The 26584-nt window shown below is 42.8% G+C and overlaps 1 protein-coding gene across 1 annotated transcript in view; it reads right to left on the bottom strand.

The window, feature by feature from the left end:
• Jak2 (Janus kinase 2) overlaps positions 1–11673 on the bottom strand; it is a 59408-nt gene extending 47735 nt beyond the window's left edge. Inside the window, exons 1-3 of the mRNA XM_050159111.1 lie at positions 11503–11673; positions 11109–11191; positions 2153–2403 (exon numbers count right to left, since the gene is read on the bottom strand). Coding sequence (XP_050015068.1) covers positions 2153–2378 — 226 coding nt within the window. The 5' untranslated portion in view covers positions 2379–2403; positions 11109–11191; positions 11503–11673. The remainder of the gene's footprint in view (positions 1–2152; positions 2404–11108; positions 11192–11502) is intronic.
• Positions 11674–26584: the final 14911 nt, after the last annotated feature.

Below are 26584 nucleotides of genomic sequence, written 5' to 3'. Positions count from 1 at the left end.
AAAAAAAAAATCCACGAATGCAAACAGTATTAGGTGTTTCCACATGACTTCCTTGCAAGAAATACCTTTTTCCTCCTCAGATGCCTGCCTGATGCCAAAATGTGCAGATGTGCCAGCTGCAGGCACGCTGCTCAGCAGAGAAGTCTAACAAGTTTGTCCAGCAAATTAGATTGTATGCTGGGATGGCGTCTCTGTGGCCTCAGACTGAAGGTGCTGGCCTGTATTCCCAAGCTCCGAGGCAGATGGAGGCTGGTGGCCCCGGGCAGGCATATAAAATGGGTCCTTGTGGGCTTCAGCACACAGGGCTTTGAGTAAAAACTTTTAAAAGCTCATTAAAATTAGAGGCCTATATGACATGTTCAGACACTTTCCCTGGAAAGGGACATAATGGGACCCAGTTTGCATGCTGGCTGCGTAACCTCTGTCCCTTGGCTGGTCCAAGACCATTCTGCATCACCTTCTCACACCATTGTGTGTTGGGGTTTAAAGAGAGAACAAATTAGACGTAGCAAAAAAGCTGCAGTCCCAGGATCTGGAACTCTCAGGCCGGTCTGGAGTACACAGTGAGTTCCAAGCCAGAAAAAAAGAGGGGAGGAGGAAGAACACCAACCCAGCTCCAGCTAAAATACCATGAGAAAAATCCCAAACATTTAAGCGTGGTCTCACCCCTTAGAAACCTGCCTACCTGTTTTGCATCTGGTTGGAGGATAAGAATCAGAAAGCAGAAATCTGTGTGGCCCAGAGGGGATCTGCAGAAGTCACTAGAACACCCAGATGAACTGAAGAACAGCAAGCTTGTAATCATGCGCCTCCCACTGACCACGGCTCCTTCTTCAATTTGAACCCAGGAAGGAAACGCCCTCCTTGCCCCCTGCAACCCCCACTGCCAAAGCCAAGTGAGTCAAGTGTGGGAATCGAGCTGCGGCTTTTGCACAGGATTGGAGGCTCAGTCTTTTTACTTTACAGCGTCCTTTATGGCATGAACCAGGAACGCAATGTGTTTACACAAACACAAAACAATTGTACATCAGCATCTTTACAATATTAAAGGAGTCATATACAAGTCTACAGGCATTATACACAAGGGGGTGCCTGCCAGGGCACCCCCTCCATCAGTTCTCTGCAGTCCCTCCACGTGGGAGGAGCTAGGGAAGATGTGACAAGGCCAGGGTGTCCATCTTTTGGGCCTATCGTCTGGGAGACAGTGGGTCTGTGAGGACCTCTGTGATATCTTGATGATAGTGGACTAAATCTCTGAAACTATAAGCAAGCCCTAATTAAATGCTTTCTTTTCTAAAAATTGCTGTGGTCATGGTGTGTCTTCACAGCAACAGAACACGAAGATAAATGTTTTACTGAGTTTCAAGATAAAAATGATTTCAAAGCACATTGGAAAAAACAGAGAGGGGGAGGGGTATATATGGGGTTGGTAGAGAACTTCAGGAGTTGAAAAGAAAATGATCTGATGCCTAAAGCTGTAAAATATTTAATCAATAATTATATCCAGAGATGGCTTAGCTATTAAGAGTATTGAATGCCCTTGAGAAGGACCGGGGTGGCAGCTTACAACCATCTGTAACACACCCTCTTCTGGCCTCCACAGGCTCTAGGCACACAAATGGTACACAGACATACATGTACGCAGGCAAAATACACACACACAAAAAAAATAAAAATAAGTAAGAATTTTACCCAAATACATATTTCAACAAACTGATAGTCTACTGCCACACTTTGCTAGGGATGTACTTTCAGGATTTACATATGAAGCTGGAGATGACAACTCATATACGTAATCCCAGATTTTAAGACTGAAACAACGGGTAGAGTCAAGGCCAGACTGGGCTATATAACAATCAGTTCCAGACCAGCTTGGGCTACATAGCAAACCCTACATCACTTAAAAAAAAAAAAAAAAAAAAAAGACTGACTTATGAAATATTCCATGACAAGATTCTTTAGTTACCTACTATGATCTCAAAACATCTGCAGGCACTCTATGTCAATCACTTTAAATTCTATAATGTTATTCTAATTGTTATGCATAAGAACACACAGCCAGTAGTCATAATAAATTACAGATGTAAATTGTATTAGAGTAACAATTAAAATAATAACCTATAGATAAGAAAAGATGATTTTTAATACCTACCACAAGCTTTAGAAGCAGCCACACAAATCTCTTCTGCAACATACTCTCCAATTGGAAACTTCAGATAGTCTCCTTCAGCTTTCCCAAGAGAATGGTAGAGATACACTTGAAGGACTGGATCTATCTGCTTCACAGAATTAGCATTTCCAGGAATATCACCATTCTGATGTACAGGAGATGTGGAGGTTGCCTCCATCTCTGTCATTGTAAGGCAAGCCATTCCCATCTAGAGTCTTTCTCAGAACATTGGCCTATTAGAGAAAACAATAGTTACCCCAAAAAGTGGTATTAGTTAAGACAAAACAATAGTTACCCCAAAAGTGATATTAATAAAGACAACCCTCATACACAAAGAAGTCTTATTGACAGCCATGACTCTGTCAAAGTGATTAGCTGACTAAACATTGTATAGTACACAGAAAGCACAGCACAATAAATATACAGAGCTTCAAGTGAACAATTATAAACTGTAAACCTAACAGGGGATATAAATGTGTATCACTAACTAAACAACCATAAAACAGAAATGGCTCAGCCATAAAAAGAACTTACTGCTCTTCCAGAGGACCCAGTCTGATTCCCAGCACCCATGTCACAAGTGGCCTACAATCCTCTGTAACTCTAGTTCCAAAGACTTCAGCACCCTCCTCTGCCCTCTACAGACATCAAGCGTGCATGAGGTGCATGAATACATGCATACATATGCATACATACACACACACACATGCAGGTAAATACACGTACACATAAAATAATCTTTGTAAAAAGCATTAGAATCAGTTACAGACAACAGAAAAGTTCATACATATAAACATTATTTACAATTACCCTGAGAATTGTTTTAGTGGAGGGGAAATTACATTTCAGATGGGAATGATCTGATGAGCTTTATTAGAGAAAGTCAAATTTAAAGCTGATTTTAAAAAATGCATCAGATTTAGATGTAGTCCAGGAAAGTACACTATGCTGAAGAGTGTACTATGAACGCAACAACTCATCAGGCTAAATTAAAACAGTAAGAGGTTACACCCCGGTAGGATGGACAACTGCGGCAAGATTGCTAGCATTTCCTCCTCCTTTGAAAGAGAAGCTCAATTTTGTTGGGCAACTACTTCCCTACTAACAGATAACTATCTAAATAAGTTTCAGAAAACAAGATTCAAGAAGTTACTGTCAGCATGATCTTTATTCTTTTTCCTCTTGCCTTCTTTCTACCTGAATTTGTGCAAGAATTTTAGGAGAGTACTCACATAAAAAAATCATGAGGCAATCATGAAAGAAAGGCCGAGAGATAACATACTTGGACATGATTAGCAGCTGAACCAGTGTCAGGAACTGTCTACCTCCCACAAGACATCTAGTTGCTTACAAAGAGTACAAGGTTGGTTGATACAGCACAAGGTTAAGAAAAGAAGCAAATACTACACCCAAGAATTTAAACTTCATACCACAGACAACAAATCAGAAAGATAAGTCACGAAGTTAGGAAGCTGCTGCCGCCGCAGTATAGCCAACAAGAGATCACAAATGCAAACAGCGTGGGTAGAATGAGGGGCAGTAGAAACACAAGAAAGACTTCATGCTACCCCGTGACTAACTGAATGTGGAGGAAGCCAGGGGAGTGAAAGAAGTGTGCAGAGTTCAAGCTTAGGAGATCTGTAAAACCACTAACATAAATAGGATGTTGCCCTTTGATACCGGAAGATGAAGAACTGAGTACTGTTTTACGCATTTTTATTTTTCATTGACATTGTAGTTAGATAATTATACCAGAATCTGCCTGGCAGCTAAAATATGAGATTGCCTATTTGGACTCTTTCATGACTGGTGTTAAAAATGTGACAACCTTACCAATATATGTTATCATGGACATAAGGAAAATATTGGTTATAACAGCAAACAATAAACTAGGAGTGGTGGTGCAAAGAGACAGAAGGAGGTCACACAGTGAGAATATATTAGAAAAAGAAAAATAAATAAGTAAAAAGTAACCTCCAACAAAACTGTAAAGCATGTGCTATACACAAAGCACTGCTCTAAGTACTACAGATAGAAGGAAAAATAACTAAGAGAATATCACGCCTGGTCTACATGGGGATGGTAGCGACTCCCTCTCCCTCTGAACATGGACTATAACTTGGCCATAGCACACACCTTTAATGCCAGTATTTGGGAGGCAGAGGCAGGAAGATCTCTGCAAGTTCAAAGCCAGATTAATATATATTATATATCAAGTTCCTGGACAGCCAGTAGTGAGAGACCCTGCCTCAAAAAAAAGAGAAATAATTACAATTTGAACTATATATACAACTATAAGGAAAAAATTAGAACTAGTCTTTAGTTATAAAAATATACACCCAGTGAAACTGTATAACCAAAACAAACAAACAAAAACCCTAATTGGCAATTGCTAGATAAAAAGTCACAAGCTTTCTGAAGATTAACTGAGTAAATATGCAAAACCTCAAAAGAATTTAAATTTGTTCAAATTTATATGATTAAAAAATACTTTAGTAATTTGTTACGTAGTCTTTGTTAGTTCTACAAGTCAATCAAACACAGCAAAAAGCAGTTCTATAAAGGAAGTTAACAGTAAGTGCTTACATAGAGACCAAAGGAAGATCTCAAACAAACTAACACTGCCCCTCAGGAATGAACAATTTAAACTCAGAGTTGGAAGGAAGGGAGGAAGGAAATAATTAGGAGCAAACAAAAACAAATGAAACAAACTTTAAAAACAATGGAAAAGATAACAAAGATAAGAGTTGATTTTTGAACAGATACAAGGTCAATTAAAGTAGACTGTTAGTACTAAACAGTAATTTGCTAAATACATCTGTTTGTGTGCAGTGTCTGTGATCCTATGACTTCCCTCTGGATTCATTTCTTCCTGCTGAAATATATCTCTTAGGAGTTAGTCTCCATGTTTTTTTTTCAATGTCTTTGAAAAAAAATTTCCCTTACTCTGAAACTTCTACCTGCACTGCTCTCTGTGTCGACTGGCGATTGGGCAGTTACCGTCTGCTGTCAACTGAGCCGCCATGTCTTTCCATCAAGCAATTTAAGACTTTTGGTTCTGTTTAATGCAGCAAAGTTTGACAGTTTCTTGGTAATGGTGCTAGCTTATTTTTATTTATCCTGATAAAAAATTTCTGGTATGCTTTTAATCAAAAGCTTCAAGTCCCTTACTTTCTATTCCAGGCAAATCTAAGCAGCCAGGCATTCAAAAGTTACCACTTTGTCATTCTCTCTGATTCCTATTAGCAAAAATCTTTGCTTACTATAGGAGCCTCTCAAGCCACTTCCTATCTCTCAGCTGTTCTTGCTTAGGGTGACAGTTAGGACCATGGTTAGCATGGCAGGGCTGTGGCAGGGAGGGAGGAGAAAATGAGCAGGAGCAGGAGGCATACAGGCCACTGGGATGTAGTCCCGCTGTGACTGGTGACGGATACCGATGACCTTGTTTCTGACACTGGTCAGGCTGTACACTTAGAGCTGGGCTACTTCAAATAAAAGTTCACTTTAAAACACTTTAAAGCCAGGTGTGGTGTCTCGTGCTTGTGATCCTAGCACTTAAGAAGCTAAGGCAAGAAGATCACCATGAGTCTGAGGTCAGTTTAGGTTACCTGTTGAATTCCTGGCCAACTGTGGCTACAGAGGCAGATGTTTCAAATAAAAAAGTTTCCTGAAATCAAATGAATTGTTTTATTTTTTAAAGTAACTATCTTTCTTGAAATGTAGTTTGCAAGTACATTTCACCATTCTCCACCTTAATCCTTAGCATACTTCAACACACACACACACACACACACACACACACACATACTGCAGCGGGTGCCACTGCAATGGCTCTGCTGTGCCCTGCTGTTGTAGTTTTATCTGACAGCGCTGCTGTAGCACCATGTAAACCACATCTCAGAATTGTTATTTATCCTTCTTGAATGGCTTTTGAGGATCAATTCTTGTAGTCACAAACCCTAGAGAAACTAAAACACACACAAACACATATACACTGCACTCCACTTCCAAAGTCACAACATAGCACACAAACCTTCAAATAATTAAATTATGGAGAAAATGAGTAAATACTGGGGTGCAGGAAACAAACATTGACAACAGAATGGTAAGTTGCAGAAACTGTAAGCTTTGCGATAACCACTTTAAATAAGCTGGACAAAACTGAACTAAGGCATATGTACATATATGAAACCAAAAAGAACACTAAAAGCAAGGTAAACTCAAAATACACTAGTGGGAGGAGAGAGGTAGCTCTAAGTTACTGACTGCAAATTCTCTAGTTCTTAAAATGCATGTAGTTTCAAGTACTTAATTCTGAATTTACATCTAAGTTATTTCTGATCTATATTTATAGGATTTCCTCCTCATATAAAATGAAATGAACAATGTAGTCATGGTCTGGACCACGCTCATACATGGCACCCAAAACCTTCAGAAATCATCATCTCTCCCAAAGTTCTCAGCCTCCCTCTCCAGCTGTCCCTGCCCCTACCCAGCAGCCATCAGTTCAGACTTCTCAGAGGTTTATGTTTTTGTTTACTGATTTTTCTTTCATCACTAGACTGAAAGTTTCTTGAAGGTGAGAAGCACAATGTTTCATTAATTATTTCATTCATGGTCCCTGGCACCAAAATGATGTTAAATAAATGAAAATTAAATAGGAGCGATTATGAATTTTAACTATGTATGTACATACACACATACATGTAAAAGCCTTCAATACAATCATTTTAGAATATAATATCCAAATTACTTCTATATTATAGAATTCTAAAACACTTGACTTTTCAAACAAATGACAACGAGAAAATAACAACAGATTGGCAAAAGTATGAAACTAGAAGCCAAGAGAACTAAAAATAACTTCTAATCCATTCTTATTGCAAACTAATTATGTTTGATAAGGGAATCTTACCATCCTCGTTTCAGTAATTAATAAATCTAAAATTCCTAAAAGCCTGTACTTTTCATTCAGTTAAGGTATAATCTAATATTAAATTCTTAATTGAAGTGCAGCAAAAGTGACAAGGAAAGAATGATCATGATAATTAAAATAGAGAAAGCTTTTAGATATGTCATATACAGTTAAAACATGGACTAGACCTTTCCATGTAAGAGAATTTGGAGAGACACAGCTCAGAGTTAAAGAGCTTACTATTCTTCCAGACAACCCAAGTTTGATTTCTACCTGCCCTGTCTGCTGCAACTGTAAGTCAAGCTTCAAGGGATCTGAGACCCTCTTATGGCCTTCCAGGGCACCTGTATGTCTGTAGCATTCACATACACACACACACACACACACACACACACACACACACACACTAAAGACTGAGTAAAAGGGGGGCTGGAGAGATGGCTCAGTGATTAAGAGCATTGTCTGCTCTTCCAAAGGGCCTGAGTTCAATTCCCAGCAACCACATGGTGGCTCACAACCATCTGTAAGGAGGTCTGGCGCCCTCTTCTGGCCTTCAGGCATACAGACAGAATATTGTATACATAATAAATAAATATAAAAAAAGACTGAGTAAAAGAAAATTTAACTAACAAAAAGCACATCATTATTCACAGGAACTGGGGTGTAAAAAAAATATAGAAAGAATGTGTACAACACGATCCTGAAATATACAGGTTTCTATCAGAATTGAAAGCTAGTTAAATGATCAGCTTATGATTTTTATGTCTCCAGCTGGCTAGAATCTGAGCACCTAAAAACACTATAGTAGAGATATAAAGAGAATTTAGTGTTTCTACACTAACTTGGCATATGTGTGTTGCAATCAGGAGCACACACCATTTTTAATCCAACAAAATCCCTCTTCTGTTTCACAAGCAAAATAACACAAGAACAAAAAATACTACTACTTTTGAATCATAACAATTAAATGTGTTACTTGCTCAAGAAAATAAATTTTAAGAGAGAATTTTAAAAAGACAAACAGCTCTTTCAATAAGTTTTGCTCTAAACTAAATGAATGAAAAGAACAGCAATAACTCACGGAGAATGTGGTGTTATGCAATAATGTACATTGGGAATTTTCGTATTTCAGTTTACATGTCAAATTCAGCCAGTTACTCTTTCTGTAATAAACCTTTACTGGAACACAGCAGGTCAGTTATTTATGGACTGCCGAGGACTGCTTCTGCATTACAAAGGCACCACTGTAGAGTGGCAAAAGAGACAATCTTGCCAACACAGTTTAAACACTATCTGGTCTTTAACAGAAAAACTTTACCAACCTAAATTAAATCAGTGATTCTGGACATGTAGTGGTTCCAGGATCAAAATTACAGTCTCACCTGGAAACATATAAAAAAGGCAAGAGTTCCACTCCACACCTAGTGAGACAGAAACTCTGGAGACAGAGCCCAACAGTATGTATTCCAATGAGTCCTGTATGTAATTAAGGAACATTTCTACAGAAACTGGGAAGAGATGAGGATCCACGTAAAATCTGTCTTGAAATCGAATAAAGACCTAATAAACCCTCAAGGATACTGTGAGAACAGACTTAGCCCGAAATGAGGGAAAATGTCACTGAACACTATGAAAGGAGATTCTTCTTAGGAACACTGGCAAGTCTCATCTACAGCAACACAGACCATACAAACATAAGGCGATTGCTCTATGTAGTTGTAGGGAAATGCAGAGGGCTCAAAAACTGTCTTTTTGACCAGCAAAGTATTATTAACATGAGAAAAGTAGAGGCCTGGTTACCATGGTAGCAGGGAAGCCATCAGAGATGTCGGCATCTCAGCATCTCCCCTCCGTCCATTGGTCCATGATCTCCGGCAAGCCAACGCCTGGCAATAAGGGTTTTAACACAAAAGCCTTTGCGGGGCACTCATGATCCAAATCACAGCAGTAGTGTAACAGTTTTCGTTTGGGACAAAAAGATTAATTAAAAACATAGTGGTAAGAGACCTACGCAGAGTATTTTAAAAAGCTATGAAATGAGTATAGTAACACGTGCACCAGAGGAATAATCATGGCGTGAGACACCAGCAGAAGTCAGGCGGCATCATGAGAAGTACTATGTGGAGCCATTATGAACTGCTACTAGCTTTGAATCAAAAATTTTATCAGGAAAATCTACTGGAATCAAGTGAAGATATTCCCAAACTATCTTCATTTGGGGACTCATAAAAGACTGCAATTTCTTCATGATGTGTTTAAGCCAAGGAAATGGTAATGTAGGCTCAAACAAGTTCGCATTAATAGTCTTAGGGCTTCGTGTGGCTTGGGGCACCGAAAAGCCTGCAGACCTTGGCACCATCCTAAGCACTGCCACACTGTCGTTTCTTGTTCCACACTCACTGTCACACACTAAGTTGCTGCTATTCACATAGTAAACTCCGAAAACACAGCTCTACAAAGACACAGCATTGTAGGAATGGACGGAGCTTCCGAACCCTGAAAATACCCCAAGTAAGCCAGGAAGCCAGAGCTCACTGCTGCTCTAGGCACCTGGTTCGCAGTTCGGGAAACTGAGAACTAAAGAAAGGAGCCTAAAAAGGGAAAACAACGTTGTGGAGGAGGAGCGAAAGAAAATTCTTTGCACAGTTATCCACAAGAGGGCAGCAAAATGGGACTTAGGTGGCAAACCCTTCCATACATAGGCTGTAAATACATCAGATGGAGTTTCCCCTTACTGTAAGGAAGAATCGCCATTGGCAGATCACCAATGCACCATCCAGCTCCATTACCTGCCCAGCTTCGAGTGGCTAAGACTTTCAAAAAGTGGCCAAATCACTACTTTGCACGTACCATATCAATCTTCACACCATCGCCTAAGAAAGTAAACTGTCAGTGATACAGCTATTAAAGGTGCCGAACACACCATTTAATATTCTAAAATAAGTCCACACATTCGGACCTAACTCGGAAGTTGGTGCTCTTTCCTACTTTGCCAGGAATGGAACCCAGCTTTCAAGAAGAGCCTACTGGGGTGAAGTAGAGAAAAACATCACGTTGGCTTTCCATGGTCAAGGCACCTTCAAATCGCAAAGGAAATGACACCGGAAGAAACAAATCCGAGCCAGGTGGTGGTTAGCGGCTGCCCACCCCTTTCATCCCCGCACCGGGGAGGCAGAGGCAGGCAGGTCTCCCGGGTTAAGACCAGCCTGGTCTACAGAACTAGTTCCACAACACTCCGTGAAAGCAAAAATAAACCTAAGTGCTCATCTAGCCAACACATCCTGCAGCCTTCCTGCACAGGTAAATGCTCCGTAGAACTATTAAGTAGTACTCTCAGGATAATACGTAAGTCCTGGACACATTCAGTCTGCAGATGTAGCACAGCCGAGCACATCTGCACACAACCAAACGATCCTGACACGTGGAATGGGTAGTAAGCAGGTGAAGAACATGGGGAAACTGGACCAAGAATTGATGATTCATTTTCAGATCTGCTGGGAACTGTATCAGAATATTTGTAGTAAGCCAACAGCTCACTTGTACAAACCTATTATGAAACCAAAAGCAACCTCCGACTCCCTTCTTCCCGCTGTGCTTCCCTTCCCTCCGTGACACACTCGGTGGCTCCCATCCTTTCATTCAGAGAAAAGGAGTTTCCCCTGACAGATTAATAACCAGAAAGCAGACTGCGTAACATTCAACCAACACAGCAAGGTGAGGCAGGTGAACACAGGAAGCAGTCAAGGTGGCAGCAGACACCCAAGCAAAATTATTTTCTCCGCAAAGTCACACTGTTAACCCAACAAGGAATGTTTCTTAAAGGATCCAAGAGACACAATAAATACCAATTACTCTCCCACGGCAACAGCAAAAGTTGGGCACTTCCATTTTCGGAGTAAGCAACAATTAGCTCTGCTGTTCTACCTAAGCATCCAGCCGCCCCAGCAGGCACTGGCTCGCAGATTTGCAGACACCCTTGTTTTTAACTGCAGCGACCACACAGCCCCGAGCTCGCACACCCACCGTCGCGGGAGGGAAAGGAAGGGCCTCTTCTTCTGGGGAGGAAAAACAGTTCACATCTTGTTCCCGTAGCCTGCTTCTGGAACCTAAAAACAGAAGCCGCAGTCACAACCTCAGAAACCCAAGGCAAATAGATGCTCTCCCCCCACCCCACCCCCCGAACTGTTTAGATGCCTAGAAAAATTTACAGAAGGATAAGGAAGGATAAGGATCGGGTTCTAGGACACAAGAGGATGCATACATTTATCGGCAGCCAGACACTCCTTCCTAGGCTACTTGGAAACCCGCTTTAAAGTTCCCCGCCAGTAACAGGGGCGAAGTGAAGAGCAGAGGGAGAGATAGCAGGGAGAACCGCTCCCCCCTCCACCCCCATTCAGCAGCCAGGGTCTGAACCCACCGGCGACACGGGTTGAGCCACACGGGAGCGCCCCGAGGCGCGCAGGGGCAGCTCCTCCGCGACGCGTCGGGCGGGCCGAGGTCTAGGGAGCCCCCGGGCCGGGTGTAAGAGCGAGCGGCCGCCAGGCTGGGCCCTCGGGGGCCCTCCCGCGCGGGCTCGGCCCGCACTCACATCCCGCAGCGGCGGTCCCGACAGCCGCCAGTAACCCTCGCCCCGAGGGGCGCCTCCGGAGCCGGGGCCGCGGCCGAGACGCCGAAGCCGCGCGAGCTCGCCCAGAGCCGCGGCCCGCCCAGCCCGTCAGCACGGCGGGAGGCCGTCGGCGGCCGCCGCTGCCCCGTCGCTGCTCTGCCTCTGCTTCCTGCAGCCCACGCCACGCCCACCGCGCGCGGCCGCCGAGCCCGTCCCCGCCCTCCCGGGGCCGCACGCCCCCTCAGCTCGGCTCGCGACGCGGGCTCAGCCGCCCCTGCTCGGCGGGCTCCGTTGCCGGTGCTGCCTCGGGCGGGCGGCGGGCGGCCTAGGGCAGCGGACCCGGGCGCCGGCGAGCCAGGGGGGAGGGCGGGGGAGAGGGGGCGGAGGATACGCCCCACTGCGCCTGCGCCGCCCGCAGGGCCGCTCCTCCGGGCTGGGCCCGTGCGGGGGGTGGGGAGGGGGGGGGCCGAGGCTACGGGCTCCCGGGAAGCGAAGGAGCGCGTGGAGATTCCCGGGGCAGCCCCGGGCCTGAGCGCGGGAGGAGGAGGAGGTGGAGGAGCGGGATGGGTGCGGGCTGGCGCTGCCTTAGGCGAGCATGCGGCCTCCGCTCCGCAGGCCGAGGAGGCGGCTGGGAATGAGTCAGCCAGGCCGGGAAGGCCCCGGTGCACCCGGGCTGATAGTGTAGGCGGCCGCTGCCTCCGCGGAGACTTTCCTCTCCGGATCTCGCCGCACCCTGTCTCCTTTCGCTTCCACGCGCCTGCAGCTCGCTGCCATAATCGCTTGACCCAAGGGGACGCGCCACCCTACGCCGGACCCTTGAGACCCGAGCGCTTGACTTCGGGCAGCTACCACCTCTGGGAAGGGGAGAGGGTGGAAGGAGAAGAAAAGGCTCGCGAGGTCCCAAAGAGCCACGTTCATTCATTCAAGAATTTACTGACCACCTGCGAGGCAGCGGACGCCCAAGGATAGGAGACGAAAGCAACCTCCATTCTGTGTCCTGCTGAAGCTTGTAGTCTCGTAAAAGCCACAATACACGCTTTAAATCTTCGCCGCGCTGGGCGTGTGATTGCCCGTCACATGTACACACACAGGAAAGTGAGTAGAGATGTTATTTTGGGATGACCAGGAAGGACCTCCTAGAGTGACATTTGAGCAGCAATATGAAGGATGAGAATGGCCCCGTCCTGGAACTATCTAGTTACAAGAAAGGAACTAGCAATGACAAGAACCCTTAGAAGGGACTGTGTTTGGCACTTTTAAAGACTAAAAAAGAATTGTCTAGGGAAAACAGTAAAAGTAAGAGGACAAGGAAGTAGCTGGGGCATTCGGAGTAAGACCTTTTTTACTCCTAGCCCTGGGTTTGTCGACCCAAATGCAGCATTCATAATGCCTACGTCACCTTACATACACCGCGCTGTTATTCAGATCTGACATCTAGTGGTCTATTTTCTTTTTCCTTTATTTTTGAGTCAAGGTCTCAGTATGTGGGTAGCACTTGCTGGCCTCGAACTCACAGAAATCCTCCTGCCTCTGCCTGGGGAATGCTGGGCTTTAAATAAACATCACCATAACAAAAAGATAAGGTGGCCAAGGAAAGACAGATGACTGTCAATAAGCTTACAGGGTTCAGATCCTCTGTCAACCCACACAGAAAAACTAAGAAACGTGTCTGTCCTCAGAGTGAAAGCCGCTCTCAGGAAAGCAGGGCTGAGTCGGTACCAGTCTTGATGTTGAGCCCTGTTTACTCTCTGTACCAGCGATCTTTCCAGCTCTTGGTACGATTCCTAGTAGTGCCGCGGCTAGAGATGTGCTCCGCCAGATAATCTTTGTCACAAAGTTCCCCCCATTCTGATAACGATAAGGGAGAGTTCCGAGGAATTGGACAAAATCTTTTATGACATTCAGAACCCCGCGGAGAAACAAATCTGAGGTAGATGATAAGACATGTAAATTTAGGCCTTTTTGCATGGCCAGACTTAAAAGTAAAAATTTGTAACCTGCTGTCCGCTGTGGCACTGGGTGTAGAGCCAGGGGGCAAGATTCTGCCCTTTCACTGCTCTGGAGCGTGGCAGCAGAGCTGCCTTCCACACCCAAACAGTAACAAGACTGAGTCCGTCGTGTTAGACCAGTCCCTGAGTTCAATCTTTCAATAGCCAAGAGGGAGGCTGGGACAAGAAGATTCTGAGTTCAAGGTCAGCTTGAACTGCCTAGCAAAACTTGGTTTCAAACAAACAAAGCAAATTATGACCGAGGGTTCCCAGCACCCACGTGGTAGCTCACAGCCATCTGTAACTTGGGATCCTCTGGAACTGAACCCAAGGCTTCTTCTGACCTCCTTGGATATGAGGCATACACGTGGTGCACATACATCCACACAAAACACTCAGACACATAATAAATCTAAGGAAGTTTTGCAGTAGCGACCAGGTGGCCCAGATTTCAATCAAGGCTTTTACCAAGACGGTCATTTCAATTTCCTAAACTTCCTATTTATCCATATAATGAAGAATATATCTTTCTCATCAGAATATGAGGATTAAGTATAATAGGATCATCATACTTAAAGAGACATTTTGTAGATTGGAGGGAAAATATTTCAAAGTCCTTAAGCACTGCTATTAAATGCCTGTTGTGGCCAGGGAAGGACCAATTTACATACACCATCAAGCCCAGAGATATGCAAAACGCTACATTTTATCAGTAATCTAACTCTTTTTTTTTATTGCAATTGCACCTCAAGGAACTGTATAGCAGAATATGCTAAAAGCAGAGTTATAAATGGAGACAGATTCAGGGATCTGCATTCTTGCTGTATTTTTTATTTTATTTTATTTTTGGTTTTTTGAGACAGGATTTCTCTGTGGTTTTGGAGCCTGTCCTGGAACTAGCTCTTGTAGACCAGGCTGGTCTCGAACTCACAGAGATCCGCCTGCCTCTGCCTCCCGAGTGCTGGGATTAAAGGCAAGCGCCACCACCGTCTGGCTTTTGTTAATTTTTAAGCAGAATATAAAATAATGGATTTCATTATAACTTTCGTTTGTTTGTTTTTCAAGAAGACAGAGTTTCTCTGTAGCTTTGGAGCCTATCCTGGAACTAGCTCTTGTACACCAGGCTGGCCTCGAACTCACAGAGATCTGCCTGCCTCTGCCTCCCGAGTGCTGGGATTAAAGGCGTGCGCCACCACCGCCCGGCAGGTCACCACTTTCTTCTGACATTTTCTCCTCCTGCTCTCCTCTCTCAATCCCTCATCCCAGTCCTTTCCCTCTTCTTAAATAGTGCCTGATGCTGTTTTATGTCATATTTATTCTATTACCCTTTTCCCCTTTCCTCCCATTCAAGAGCTCTTCCTCCCCTCTCATGCCCATTCTCCTTTCATCTCACACACACACACACACACACACACACACACACACACACACACACGTCAGAGGAGAGGACATATAGGGCATTTGTCGTTCATAGTCTCGCTTACTTCATGTAGCAGCAAGCTTTTCGTTTCTGCACATTTTCCTGCAAATGTCACAGTTTCATCAGTGTGTGTGTACCGTGTTCCCATTGTCCACCTACCTGTTGATGGGCATCTGGTCTGGTTCCACTTCCTAGCTATTATAAATAATAGTGCAGCAAAAAAAAAAAAAAAACCACAGATGTGCAAGTATTTCTGTGGTATGTGTCCAGGAGAGGTACAGCTGGGTTATATGGTAGTTTTATTTTTAGTTTTTTAAGGGACTGTCGGTCACACCGATTTCCATGGTGGCTGCATGAGTTTCCATTTCTGCTAGCCGTGTACAGGAGTTTACCCTACCCCACCCCTCACCAGTGTTTGTTCTTGTCTGTTTTCCTGATGACAGCCTTCTGACTGAGGTGAAATGAGGTCTCCAAGCAATTTTAACTTGAATTTCCATCATGGTTAAGGATGGTCAACAGTTTTTCAAATATTCAGTGGGCGATTATAGTTGAAAATTTGAAAATTGTATACTCAGTTCATTAGCCAATTGTTTAGCTGAGTTCTTTTGATTTTTTTTCAGTTTTTCATATATTTTAGATGTAAACTCCTAATCTGATGTGGGATTTTGGAGTTTATTGTAGTTGCCGGGCCGTGGTGACACTGCCTTTAATCCCAGCACTCAGGAGGCAGAGGCTGGTGGATTTCTGTGAGTTCAAGACCATTCTGGTCTACAGAGCTAGTGCCAGGACAGGCTTCAAAGCTACACAGAGAAACCCTGTCTCGAAAAACAAAACAATACAAAACAAAACAAAACAAAACAAAAGAAAGCTAATCAGAATTTTGATGGGAGTTGTGTTGCATTTGTATATACCTCGCAGTAATACAACCATTTCCTCTCTATGAATTCTGACAATCCCTGAGGATGTGAGAGGTCTTTCTGACTGCTGGTGTATTCTTCAGTTTCTTTCTTTGGACTCCAAAACATTAAGGTCCTTAGCCTTTAGTTTCTTTTGGCTGGGTGGTTAGGTTTATTTCTGCATTTGTTTTTTTAAGCTTTGTGAATAGGATTTTCCCCTTGATTTAATAACCTTGGCGAGCTCCATATTGGCATATAGAATAGCGCCTCATTTCCGTGTGTTTATTTTGTATCTTGCTTCACTGATGAAAGTGTTCATCAGCTCTAAGTGTTTTCCGGTGGAGTCACTGGGTCTTTTAGGTCATGTTCTCTGCAAAAAGGCAAAACGTGCCTTCTTCCTTCTTCTTCACATCTGCTTTACTCCTCTATCTTGTCTTTTGCTCTAGCTGAGACTTTCTGTGTGGAGTAGGACTCACGACGGCAGCACCCTGTCTTCTTCCTGATTTTAGAGGCAAAGACATCTGTCTTCTCCATTTAGTGTTGGCCATAGGTTTCTTGTACATAGCCTTCAGTATGTTGAGCTATGTTCCTTCAATTACTAGTTTGGGGGCTATGCATCATGAAGGGATATGAAACTTCATCAAAGGATTTTTCTACATCTAATAAAAAGATATTTATGTTCTGCGTCATCTTTACTGATTTGTGTGTATTGAACCAACCTTGCATTCCTGGAATGAAACAAAGTTGATCATACGGAATAATCCTAACGTGTATTTATAAAATTAGTTCTTAAGAATGTAAAAATGTTTTTTATTATTTTTATTCATGTGCATATGTATGCCACATGCGTGCAAATGCTTGACACAAGATAGGGGCATTATGTTCCCCTGGAAGTATAATTATAGGCAGAACTGCCTGAGCTATTTCTCTAGCTTTAAGTCCTCAAGAATTTTATGGAGGATTTTTACATGTGTGTTCATCGTAGAAATTATAGTTTCCTTGTTTGTTCTTGTGCCCTCTCCTGTTTGAGATACCAGAGTAATACTTGTTTCATAGTGTTGTTTTCTTTTCTTTCTTATTATAGAACAACCGGTTTGAGGATATTCGGCACTGTCTTTTCTTGACTGACTTCATTAGTTAATCCTCCCATCCCTGGGTTTTCCTTCATTAGAGACTTAATTTTTGCATTAATCTTGTTGCTTATTATAGATCTCTAGAGTTGGTTATATATTCTTGATTTCATTTTAGTATGTCACATATGCCTAGGAATTTATCCCTTTTTCTGGGTTTTCTGGTTCTTTGATATTCAAATGTTCAGAGTATTTCTTAATGACCCTCTGATTTTATTGGATTCTGTTGTAATATTCAGTTTTTCATCTCTAATGTCGTTAAATTTGAGTATTCTCTTGCATTTTTTTTTGGTCAACTTGGCTATGGATTTGGCAACTTTGTTTATTTTTTCCAGAGAAGCAATTCTTTGTCTGACTGATTTTATGTACTGTTCTTTTAGTCCCCACGTCATTAATTTCCGTTCAGATCTTTATTATTTCTTGCTGTTCACTGCTTTGGGGTTTGGCTTCTCTTGTTTGTTTTTGCGCCCTTCAGATCTCTCATTTGGTCCTGTGTCTACTGTCACTCTGGTTTTTCTTATGTAAATACTGAGAGCGATAACTCTCCTCTGAGAACTGCCACGACTCTGTCTCAAAGATGCTGGTAAGTGGTGCTTTAATTTTTGCTTGATTTTAAGAATTTTTAAAAATTTCCCTCCCGATTTCTTGAATGACCCCACTGGTCCTTCATGAAGATAGCGTTCAGCCTCAAGTAGTTCTGCCGTTTCTGTGGTTTCTTCTGCTACTGATTTCCAGTTTCACTGCAGTATGATCTGATAAGGCATGGGAAATTAGTTTGATTTTCTTCTATTTGCTAAGACTTGCTCTCTTGAGGCTGGAGAGATGGTTCAGTGGTTAGGAGTACGGGCTGCTCTGCCAGAGGACTCGGGTTCATGGCAGCTCACGTCTGTTTGTAACTCCAAATCCAACACTCCCACTTAGACATACATCCAGGAAAAACACCATTGAACATAAAATAAACGTAAATTACTTTTTAAAAAGGACTTGCTCTCTGGTCTAGAATGAGGTCTGCTTTCGAGATGGTTTCAAGGGCTGCTGATGTATATTCCGTATCTGTTGGATGAAATAGTATATATATATATATATCTCTTAAGTCCTTCAATCAATAGTGTAGTTTAACTATGACTTTTCTTTATTAGCTTTTCTTTCAAATGACCCCTGTGAATATGTAATTGGGTCACTGAAATCCCCCCTCGTACTGTGTCAGGATTTATCTAAACTTTTATGTTGACTAGGGTTTGTTTTAAAAAATTGAACATGCCTACATTCAGTGTGTGTGTGTATATATATATATTTGTATCTTCTATATCTTCTTGATGAAGTATTTCCATCTGTATCGCTTCTGACTAAGTTTGGTTTGGACTCTACTTTATCAGACATCAGAAAAGCTATGACAGCTTGTTTTCAGTTTCCATTCACTTGACTGATTCCCATCCTCAGACTCTCAGTCTGTGGGCGTCTTTTGCTGGCGAGTGATGTTTTGGGGGGACATCAGATATTTGGAGCTAATGTTTTAACCTAGTCAGTAAGTCTGCATCTCTTTATTGGTAATCTGGGATAATCTGTAGTAGGTGATTACTGAGAGATGTTTATTAATCCTTGTGGCTTTGGGTTGTGTTGCCAGTTCTGCTCCTTCTCTGCTGATAGCTGGTTCAGTGTCTTGGGCGGGCGGGCTGGATTCCTGTCTGGCTCTTCTTGTTCACTCCTCTCAGTTAATGTATTCTTTCCTGTGCTCTCTTGATTAAGACTTTTTTTCCCTCCTCTGTCTATAATATTTCTCGGGGGTGTTTTTAGCTTTGCTCTGTTTTGCTTTGCATTTTTGACTTGCTAGTCATATGTTTGACTTGTGCTTGTCTTACAGGTGCACTTCTCTAGCAAAGCTAAGAGAGCTTCATTGCAGATAGCAATCTTGGTTGGCAGCCGCTTGCTTTCAGAGCTTGACATATACTGTCCATACTTTGCTTGTCTGCAGATTGTTGCTAAGGGATCTGGTGTTATTAAAACATGTTTGTCTTTGTAGATGACTTGGCCTTTTCCCTAAAACCATCAATGTTATTTCTTTTCTTTGTCGTCTTAACATCTTGACGATGTGACAGAATGGCTTTCTGGAATTCTGAAATTCCTCTTGCATTTGGATGTCCATCACTTTCTCTAGCTATTTTTGGGGGGGAGGGAGGTTATGTTATAATTTAATCAACTAGATTCTCCATGTCTTTAGTTTTATATCTCATTTTCCTTTTCCACTTCATGAATTCTTGGGTTTCGACCACTGATATTATCCAGGGTTCTTGCACATTGTGCCGTGTTCATATTTTTCCTTATTGATATTTGGTTGCGGCGCTTCCTTGACCTTGTCTTCCATCCATCGTGGACGCTCTTTTCTCTGCTTGGCTAAGTCCTCTAATGATGCTTTCCACTTTGATTTGTTTGTTTCCTGTTTGGTTTTATCCAAATCTCCATTTCCTTGCTTATCTTTCACTGTGTTGTTCAGTTTTCCATCAATATTGTTGGTTTTTTTGGCGGGAGAGGGGTACATTTGCTGATCATTTCCTCTGTTGTGTGTGTTTTCCTCTTCAGGTCCTAGTTGAATTCCTTTGCTTGTCATCTTTTATGGCATCCTTTGCTTTTGGAATCTTTGAAAAATGCATCTGACATTTTATCTGCCGCAATACGTTTGAATTCAGTGGTTGAGGAAAAGTCCTGTTGCTTGATTCTTCATTTATGTTTCTACATTGTGACTTTTCATGTCTGTTGGTTTGCATATTTCTTTTAGTTTTATTTAAGGATCTTCTTATTCAGCAACCTGTCTTTGAAGTCTCAATCTCCCTAATGCCAAAATAGAAAATAAAACAAACTACTATAATAGAAGGAACATCAAACCACACAGAGTAAGACAATGCTTAAAACTAATAATTAAAACCAATTAATATATCACCAATGTCCATAAAACAAAAATGGCAAAACTAATGCAAAAATGGTGAACGAATGAGTTAACAGGAACAAAGAGGGAAAGGCAGGCAAAGAAACTGACACAAACTAAATGAATAAAAGTAAAAGAAGAAGAGAGGAAGAGGAAAGAGCAAGAGATGAGAAAAAGTAAAGTGAAATACAGACCACAAAAGCTCAGTACTAAATACATAATGAAAAAGTTAAAAACCAAAACTAGGTAAATGAAAGAAAGGGACGAAAAATGAAGTTTTTAAAAAACAAAATGAGAAAGATAAATGACCATTAAATGTATAATAGAAAGGAAAAGCGGAGAGGAATAGAAGGCAAGGCATAAAAGAGAAAGAACTTTATAAATAGTGCAAAACAGAGAAAGTGTTTCCCAGTAGTGGAAACAAATCTGTAAACAGCATCATGTAAACACCTGGTGTGGGGGGGGGGGACGGGTCATTCCTATAGTTCATGCTGTGGTTGCACCTGGACAGGCAAGTGTCCAATGCCCGTCACAGTAGCTCCCTTCTCCACATATGGAGACCTCTGATGGTCGCATTGGTTTCACAGGGTCTCCCACCCTCCTGGGACTCCCAAGACTGTACGCCCTCGGTGGCTAGTGTTCCAGCAGAGGGTGTCTCCCAGAAGCGGAAGAAAATGAAATCACAGAGATCCTCACAAGCTCAGGACCAGTCAAGGCCCCCTAGTATTGATCTGCTGCAGCTCGAGTGTTAAGATCCCCCCTGGGGCTTGAGCTCTCTTCCTCTGCCTGGATGAGTGGCAGACAGGTGACCGGAAGCATGATGCACACACGGTCGTGGGATCATCAGACTCCAGGATATTCTCTCTCTCTCTCTCTCTCTCTCTCTCTCTCTGGACATGCCTTTCTCTCCTTGAGCCAAACCTCCTGCCGCCTTCACCCTTGGCTTCTCAGGAAGCAGTGTCTCATTCTCCACAACTGCCCCAGAGACTGCCTCACACCCAGAGCCGTGACTGGTTAGTTAGTCTCCCTCTCCTGGGGCCTTCACTATTCAGGCTTGTAGGGAAGCTCAATGTTAAGCAATAGTTTCCTTCATGGGGTAGTTCCCGGTCCTTGTCCTTTGAGTCACACAGAATGATAGTGTCTCGACTGCTGAGTCGGCCACCAAAAGCCCACGTCTGTCTGTGAGGGCTATGAGCTATGGATCTCTTTCCAACAGGGAGACCTCATTCAACTTTTGGATGAGACTTTCGTTTCCCTTCCCCCGCCAAGCATAGCCACCTGGCTGGGTCTCTATTGATGCTTCTTTTCTGTAACCTATACTACTTTTGTGGGTCTTCAGGCCCCCTTTTATTCTGTTGGGAGTAGTCTATTTTTCCCCCTTGTGCTAACTCTTCCCTTTCAGTGTATCTCATGGAGACATCTTCTATTCCATGAGCTTACCATACATAGCTCCCAACACTTTGATTTTTAAAATGTAAAAAAACCCAACTGTATCATAGCTAGTTACAATATTACAAGCTTATAATCGCAGCACATGGAAGACTGAGGTAGAAAAATCATGAACTTGAGGACAGTCTGGACTTTATAGCAACTTCAAGGCAAGCCTCAACTATATAGTAAGATCCTGTCTCAAAGAGAAAGAGAAAAGGAGAGAGAGAGAGAGAGAGAGAGAGAGAGAGAGAGAGAGAGAGAGAGCACTTAAAGAAAACCATCGTTGAATAAGATAATGACAATGTCTTTGGTTTTTTGTTTGTTTGTTTGTGTGCTTGTTTTGTATTTTGCTGTGCTTTAGTTGGTTGTGTTGTACTGGTGGATGTGTCTGTGTGTCTGTGTATGTGTGTGTTGTGAGGCAGAGTCTTCCTGTGTAGCTGGGTTGGAATTTGCTCTCCCTCCAGGGTGCTGAGGTCACAGGGGTGGAGCACCACACCCGGAGGAAACAGCCCTCTTAAAGGTAGCAAACATTCAAGAAAGATTTGACACTGTCTCTGGCTGGTAGACAGACTCACGCAAAGGTCTGAGGAGAGGTCCAAAAAGTATTTCATTTCTTTCCCAAATAGAGAAAAATGAACCACTAGCTATGGAAAGAGGCTAATTTATTTCAGACTTAAGATTATGAAGCAGGGTGTCTGAATCACGTGAACAGACAAGCAAACCACACATTCTTGCTTTAAATCAACCAAACAGCTCCTCTTCAGCACACCCTCCTTCTGACCTTGGTCCTCAAAGTGTTCCATCTTTACATCACAAAGGAAAAGATGACCTGCCCAGCCTAACTTTCTTTGCCTTGACGCGAACAGAGAGAGTCAGAGAGTGCGTTTGAACTAAACAATTTTCCACTCTGTAAGCTCTTTCAAGGCAGGCTAGTTATTTGACAAAATACACAAAATATCAAGTACAAGTTTGTTCTACTTTCGGCAAATACAACAAGATTTCTTTAAATTCAGTTTTACTATGTACAACAAGCTGGGCTAGAACTCACGAACCCGCAATACCCACACATAGCTGGGATCTAGACGCAGTGTCAGCAACAACAAAAATGGGCTTCAAATGGTGCCAGTTGCCTGTTCACAAATAGGATTTTCTTTTAAAAACAATTCCTTCCAAGATTCACTGTTGAAAACAGAAATTTGGGCAAATATCCAGTATGTAAAGGTGCTTGTCCCCCAGTCTGACCATTGGAATCTCAATGAATTCTTCAAGTTGTCCTCTGACCTCCACAATGCAAGGGAATGCAACTCACATTGCATATATGTGTTTATATATATGCATAAATAAGTAAATACATGGGGCTGGAGAGATGGCTCAGAGGTTAAGAGCATTGCCTGCTCTTCCAAAGGTCCTGAGTTCTGAGTTCAATTCCCAGCAACCACATGGTGGCTCACAACCATCTGTAATGGGGTCTTGTGCCCTCTTCTGGCCTTCAGGCATACACACAGACAGAATATTGTATATATAATAAATAAATGTATTTTTTAAAAAATGAGTAAATACATATATACATAAATAACTAACAACATAAAAATAGAAATTTTCCTTGTTTCGTTGATATTGCAGAGAGTGTTGATTTCTGAGACTTAATTGTACACGTTTTCTCCAAAACCTGGCCTTGTGTGTGTGTGTGGTTTTTGTGTGTTTTTTTTTCCAAGATAGAGTTTCTCTGTGTAACTGTCTTTGTAGACCAGGCAGATCTCTGAACTCACAGAGATCCACCTGCCTCTGCCTCCTGAATGCTGGAACTAAAAGCATGTACCAGCACACCTGGCTTTTTAAATTTTATTTCATTTTATTTTGTGTATGGGATTTTGGCCAGCATGTGCATGCAGTGCCCACGGAGCACAGAAAAGGCTGTCTGAGCTCCCAGGACCGGAGTCACAGACGGTTGTGGAGCACCATCCGGGTGCTGGGAATTAAACCTGGGAATTTGTTGTTGCAGAACAACAAATGCTCTTAACTGCAGAGCCGTTTCTCCAAGTTCTTCAGCTTCCTTAATTGTTGACAAGGCTACTAAATATAGGGTTTATTTTATTTATTAATCAATCCCCCTCCTCCTCTGTTTGAGGAGCCCTAGCTGTCCTGGAACTTGCTCTCTAGACCACACTGGCCCTGAACTCGTAGAAATATGCCCAAGTACTGGGATTAAAGATCTGTGCCACCAAGCCCAGACAGAAACCTGGTCTTTTCATCTGGAATAGCTAGCCTCTGTTGTCTATGTTTGTAAGCCTCTCTGCTTCCCTTGCTTCCAGGGAATTTGGAATTGAGAGTCATGGACCATTCATCCCTTTTCTGTTCACCCACAGTGAGGTCCCTATACTCTGAAGTGAGTGTTGTTTTGATCTTATGCACAGGAGCTGACTGGCGGAGGGAGAAGCTGGGGCAGGGGTGGGGAGGGGCAGCACCAAGAGAACACTGGCTCTGGAGCCCCAGATCTCTTCAGTTTAGCTTCTCTTCCCTTTAACGCCTGTAAAACACTTATTTCATGCAGTAGCTTCATGCCAACTCTCTCCCTTTTACAGTGGTGTCCGAGAAACTTCTTCCCAAATCACCATCCTTAAAGCAAACGCCCGCCCGTGCCTGTTCATCTCGGACCTCTTTCTTCCTCTCTCCCTGTGCCTTGGGTGCCTCCTCTCTCTGAAGTCTTGAGACTGTGCCTCCACACCTTAGCATCGTGAGAGCTGATAATGGAAGGCAGATGTGGGCCTCTTAGGAGAGGCAGCTGGTGTTGGGGAAGCACTTTCTAGGGGTGCTTACTTTATATCGACTCTGTCTTCCCTGGTCTAATTCTGAGATCCAATACAGTGGCACACACCTGAATTTGTTTACCTGAAAGTCGTATTCTTAAAAACAACAACAACAACAACAAAAGCTTTCATCATTCAGGGCTTTTATGAGATTAGTATAATAAATTTCTGTGAAGCGTTTTAAAGTCCATTGACTCTGTCTTACACAAGAGCTATATATGTTAATAGCCATTATCAAAAACAGACCAAACTTCAGCCGGTCTAGTATGAACTGAATTAGGTTTCCCAATAAAATATGATGAAGTCCTCACCACTGTTCCTGCAAATTTGGAAATGCTTATTTGAAAAATATTGTCTCTGCAGATGTAATCAATAAAGACACCGAATTGGCAGGAACACGGGCTATGAGAAATGGAGGAGGGAGAAACATCAGCACGACACAGCTACACTAAAGAATACCTGGGGGCCACCAGAGGCGGGAAGAAACAAGGACAGAACACCCCCAGGGACTTCACAGGAAGCTTGACCCTTGCTGACCCCTTAGGTGGCCCAGCCTTTAGAGCCTCTGAAATAATCAAGTTCTGATTTTAGTCAGTCGAGGTGTGGTACCTTCTAGGGCAGTCTGGTGAAGTAATATTCTCCACGGCACTTCTCAAACTGAAGTCCGGACAAGTCTTGGACGACTTTCTCCCCTGTCTGACATACTAAGTGCTGCCTGCGAACTGTCAGAGCGATCTGCTGGAGAGAGAAAAGTCAGTTTCCGCATGGTCGCTTCTCTTGGTCTGCTGTCGCCTTCACTTGTTACAGGACAATTGTAAACGACGCGACGGTCCTAAGACCGACTTTGACTGCGGGACTCTTGGTATCACATGTGTCCCGCCCAGATGCCAAGTCAGCTCTTTCGTGACACACAGGAAGCGTGCTGGGAACCAACAACGTTACAGCAAGATCAGCTTTGGTAAGGAGGATGACTGGGGAAAACCGTAAGACAACTTATGAATTCCTGAAGTAGACATGTTTTAAGCCTTATGAAAATTTACTGTTGTATGTCTTCATATCTACTGTCAATATTAAAGGATTTCAATGTACATTCGTTGAGAAAACTACCCTCCTGTTTTAAATTTTTAGGTAAACGTTAAGACAGACCACTAGTGGAGAAATCGAAACAGTTGGGAAGATAGATGGTAGACTAGGTATGAACTCCTCTTGGCCTTTCCCACCCTGTCCGTCTCTACCCACCACTGAGCGGAGATCTAGCCTCTCAAACTTGCTGGGCTGCCTCTCCATCCGCCGTACCAACAGCTGTAGTTTGGAGTCCCGTAAGCAAAAGTGACATCCTACATAGCACTTTCTGTAACCAGCTCTCCACGCAGCATACCTGGCCAACTTTCCTTTCAATCTATACAGTTTGTCTTTTTTGTTTGCTTGTTTAAACTCTTACCCGGTCTCCAGGAAACAGGTGGCTGATAATTTGCCGAAAGTTCTATTTATGGGCATTTAGCTTTCTAATTTTTTCACAATTACCGAAATAAATTTGATTAGTATTGTACATATATCTCAAAGCACAAAAATATTTCCCCAAAATACACATTAGGCTCTCTGGACTAAAGGAAATATGTATTTAAGATTTACTGACTATAGCAAGACTGAAATTTAAAAAAATCTCATCATAGTAGGTCAATGTCCTTTCAACTATAATCATATCAACTCTGGAGAGTATGAGTCTTTAGTCTGAGATAATTTTAATCCTAAATCACATGCATTCTGGCAGTGCAACAGATATTTATTAAGCATATAGAAAACATTCAGGAAAAAAGTTCGGATAAAAACAATTATATAATAGCAAAGTGCATACAGTATGCTGGGTATTGTTTAAAGGATTTATATCTATTTATAAAACAAACAAAAATAGCTCTGTGCCCTCATCATGCTCAGTCATTGGCTATGAAGAGCCTGGCAGGGCTGTGGGAGGAGGGGGGAAAAGGCTTTCAGCGCAGATGCTGCCACAGACCCAGCAAGAGACCCGACCCTACAACTCAGAGTAGTTTCTCCTGAGCACAGAACTCCGCAGAAGGCAAAGGAAGGAGAAGATACTAGAAGGGCGCAAAACTGACTGTTGATTCGTTTTAATTTTCTGGTCCATCCCCACCCCCATACATAGAGAAGATCATCGTCAACTGACAGAGAACCGGGGTGGGCGGTACATAGAAAAGTTGGCTTTAAAGATAAAAGCGAGGCACAAAGCAGTTATCTGGGGGCTGGGGGTAGAAGTACCAGGCACTCTAGCTGTTTTACGAAGCA

The sequence above is a fragment of the Alexandromys fortis genome, unplaced genomic scaffold (genome assembly GCF_014885135.2).
Source record: "Alexandromys fortis isolate MF-2015 unplaced genomic scaffold, M_Fortis_MF-2015_v1.1 scaffold_10, whole genome shotgun sequence".
NCBI classification, from domain to species: domain Eukaryota; kingdom Metazoa; phylum Chordata; class Mammalia; order Rodentia; family Cricetidae; genus Alexandromys; species Alexandromys fortis.
This window is presented reverse-complemented; position numbering and strand designations above follow the sequence as displayed.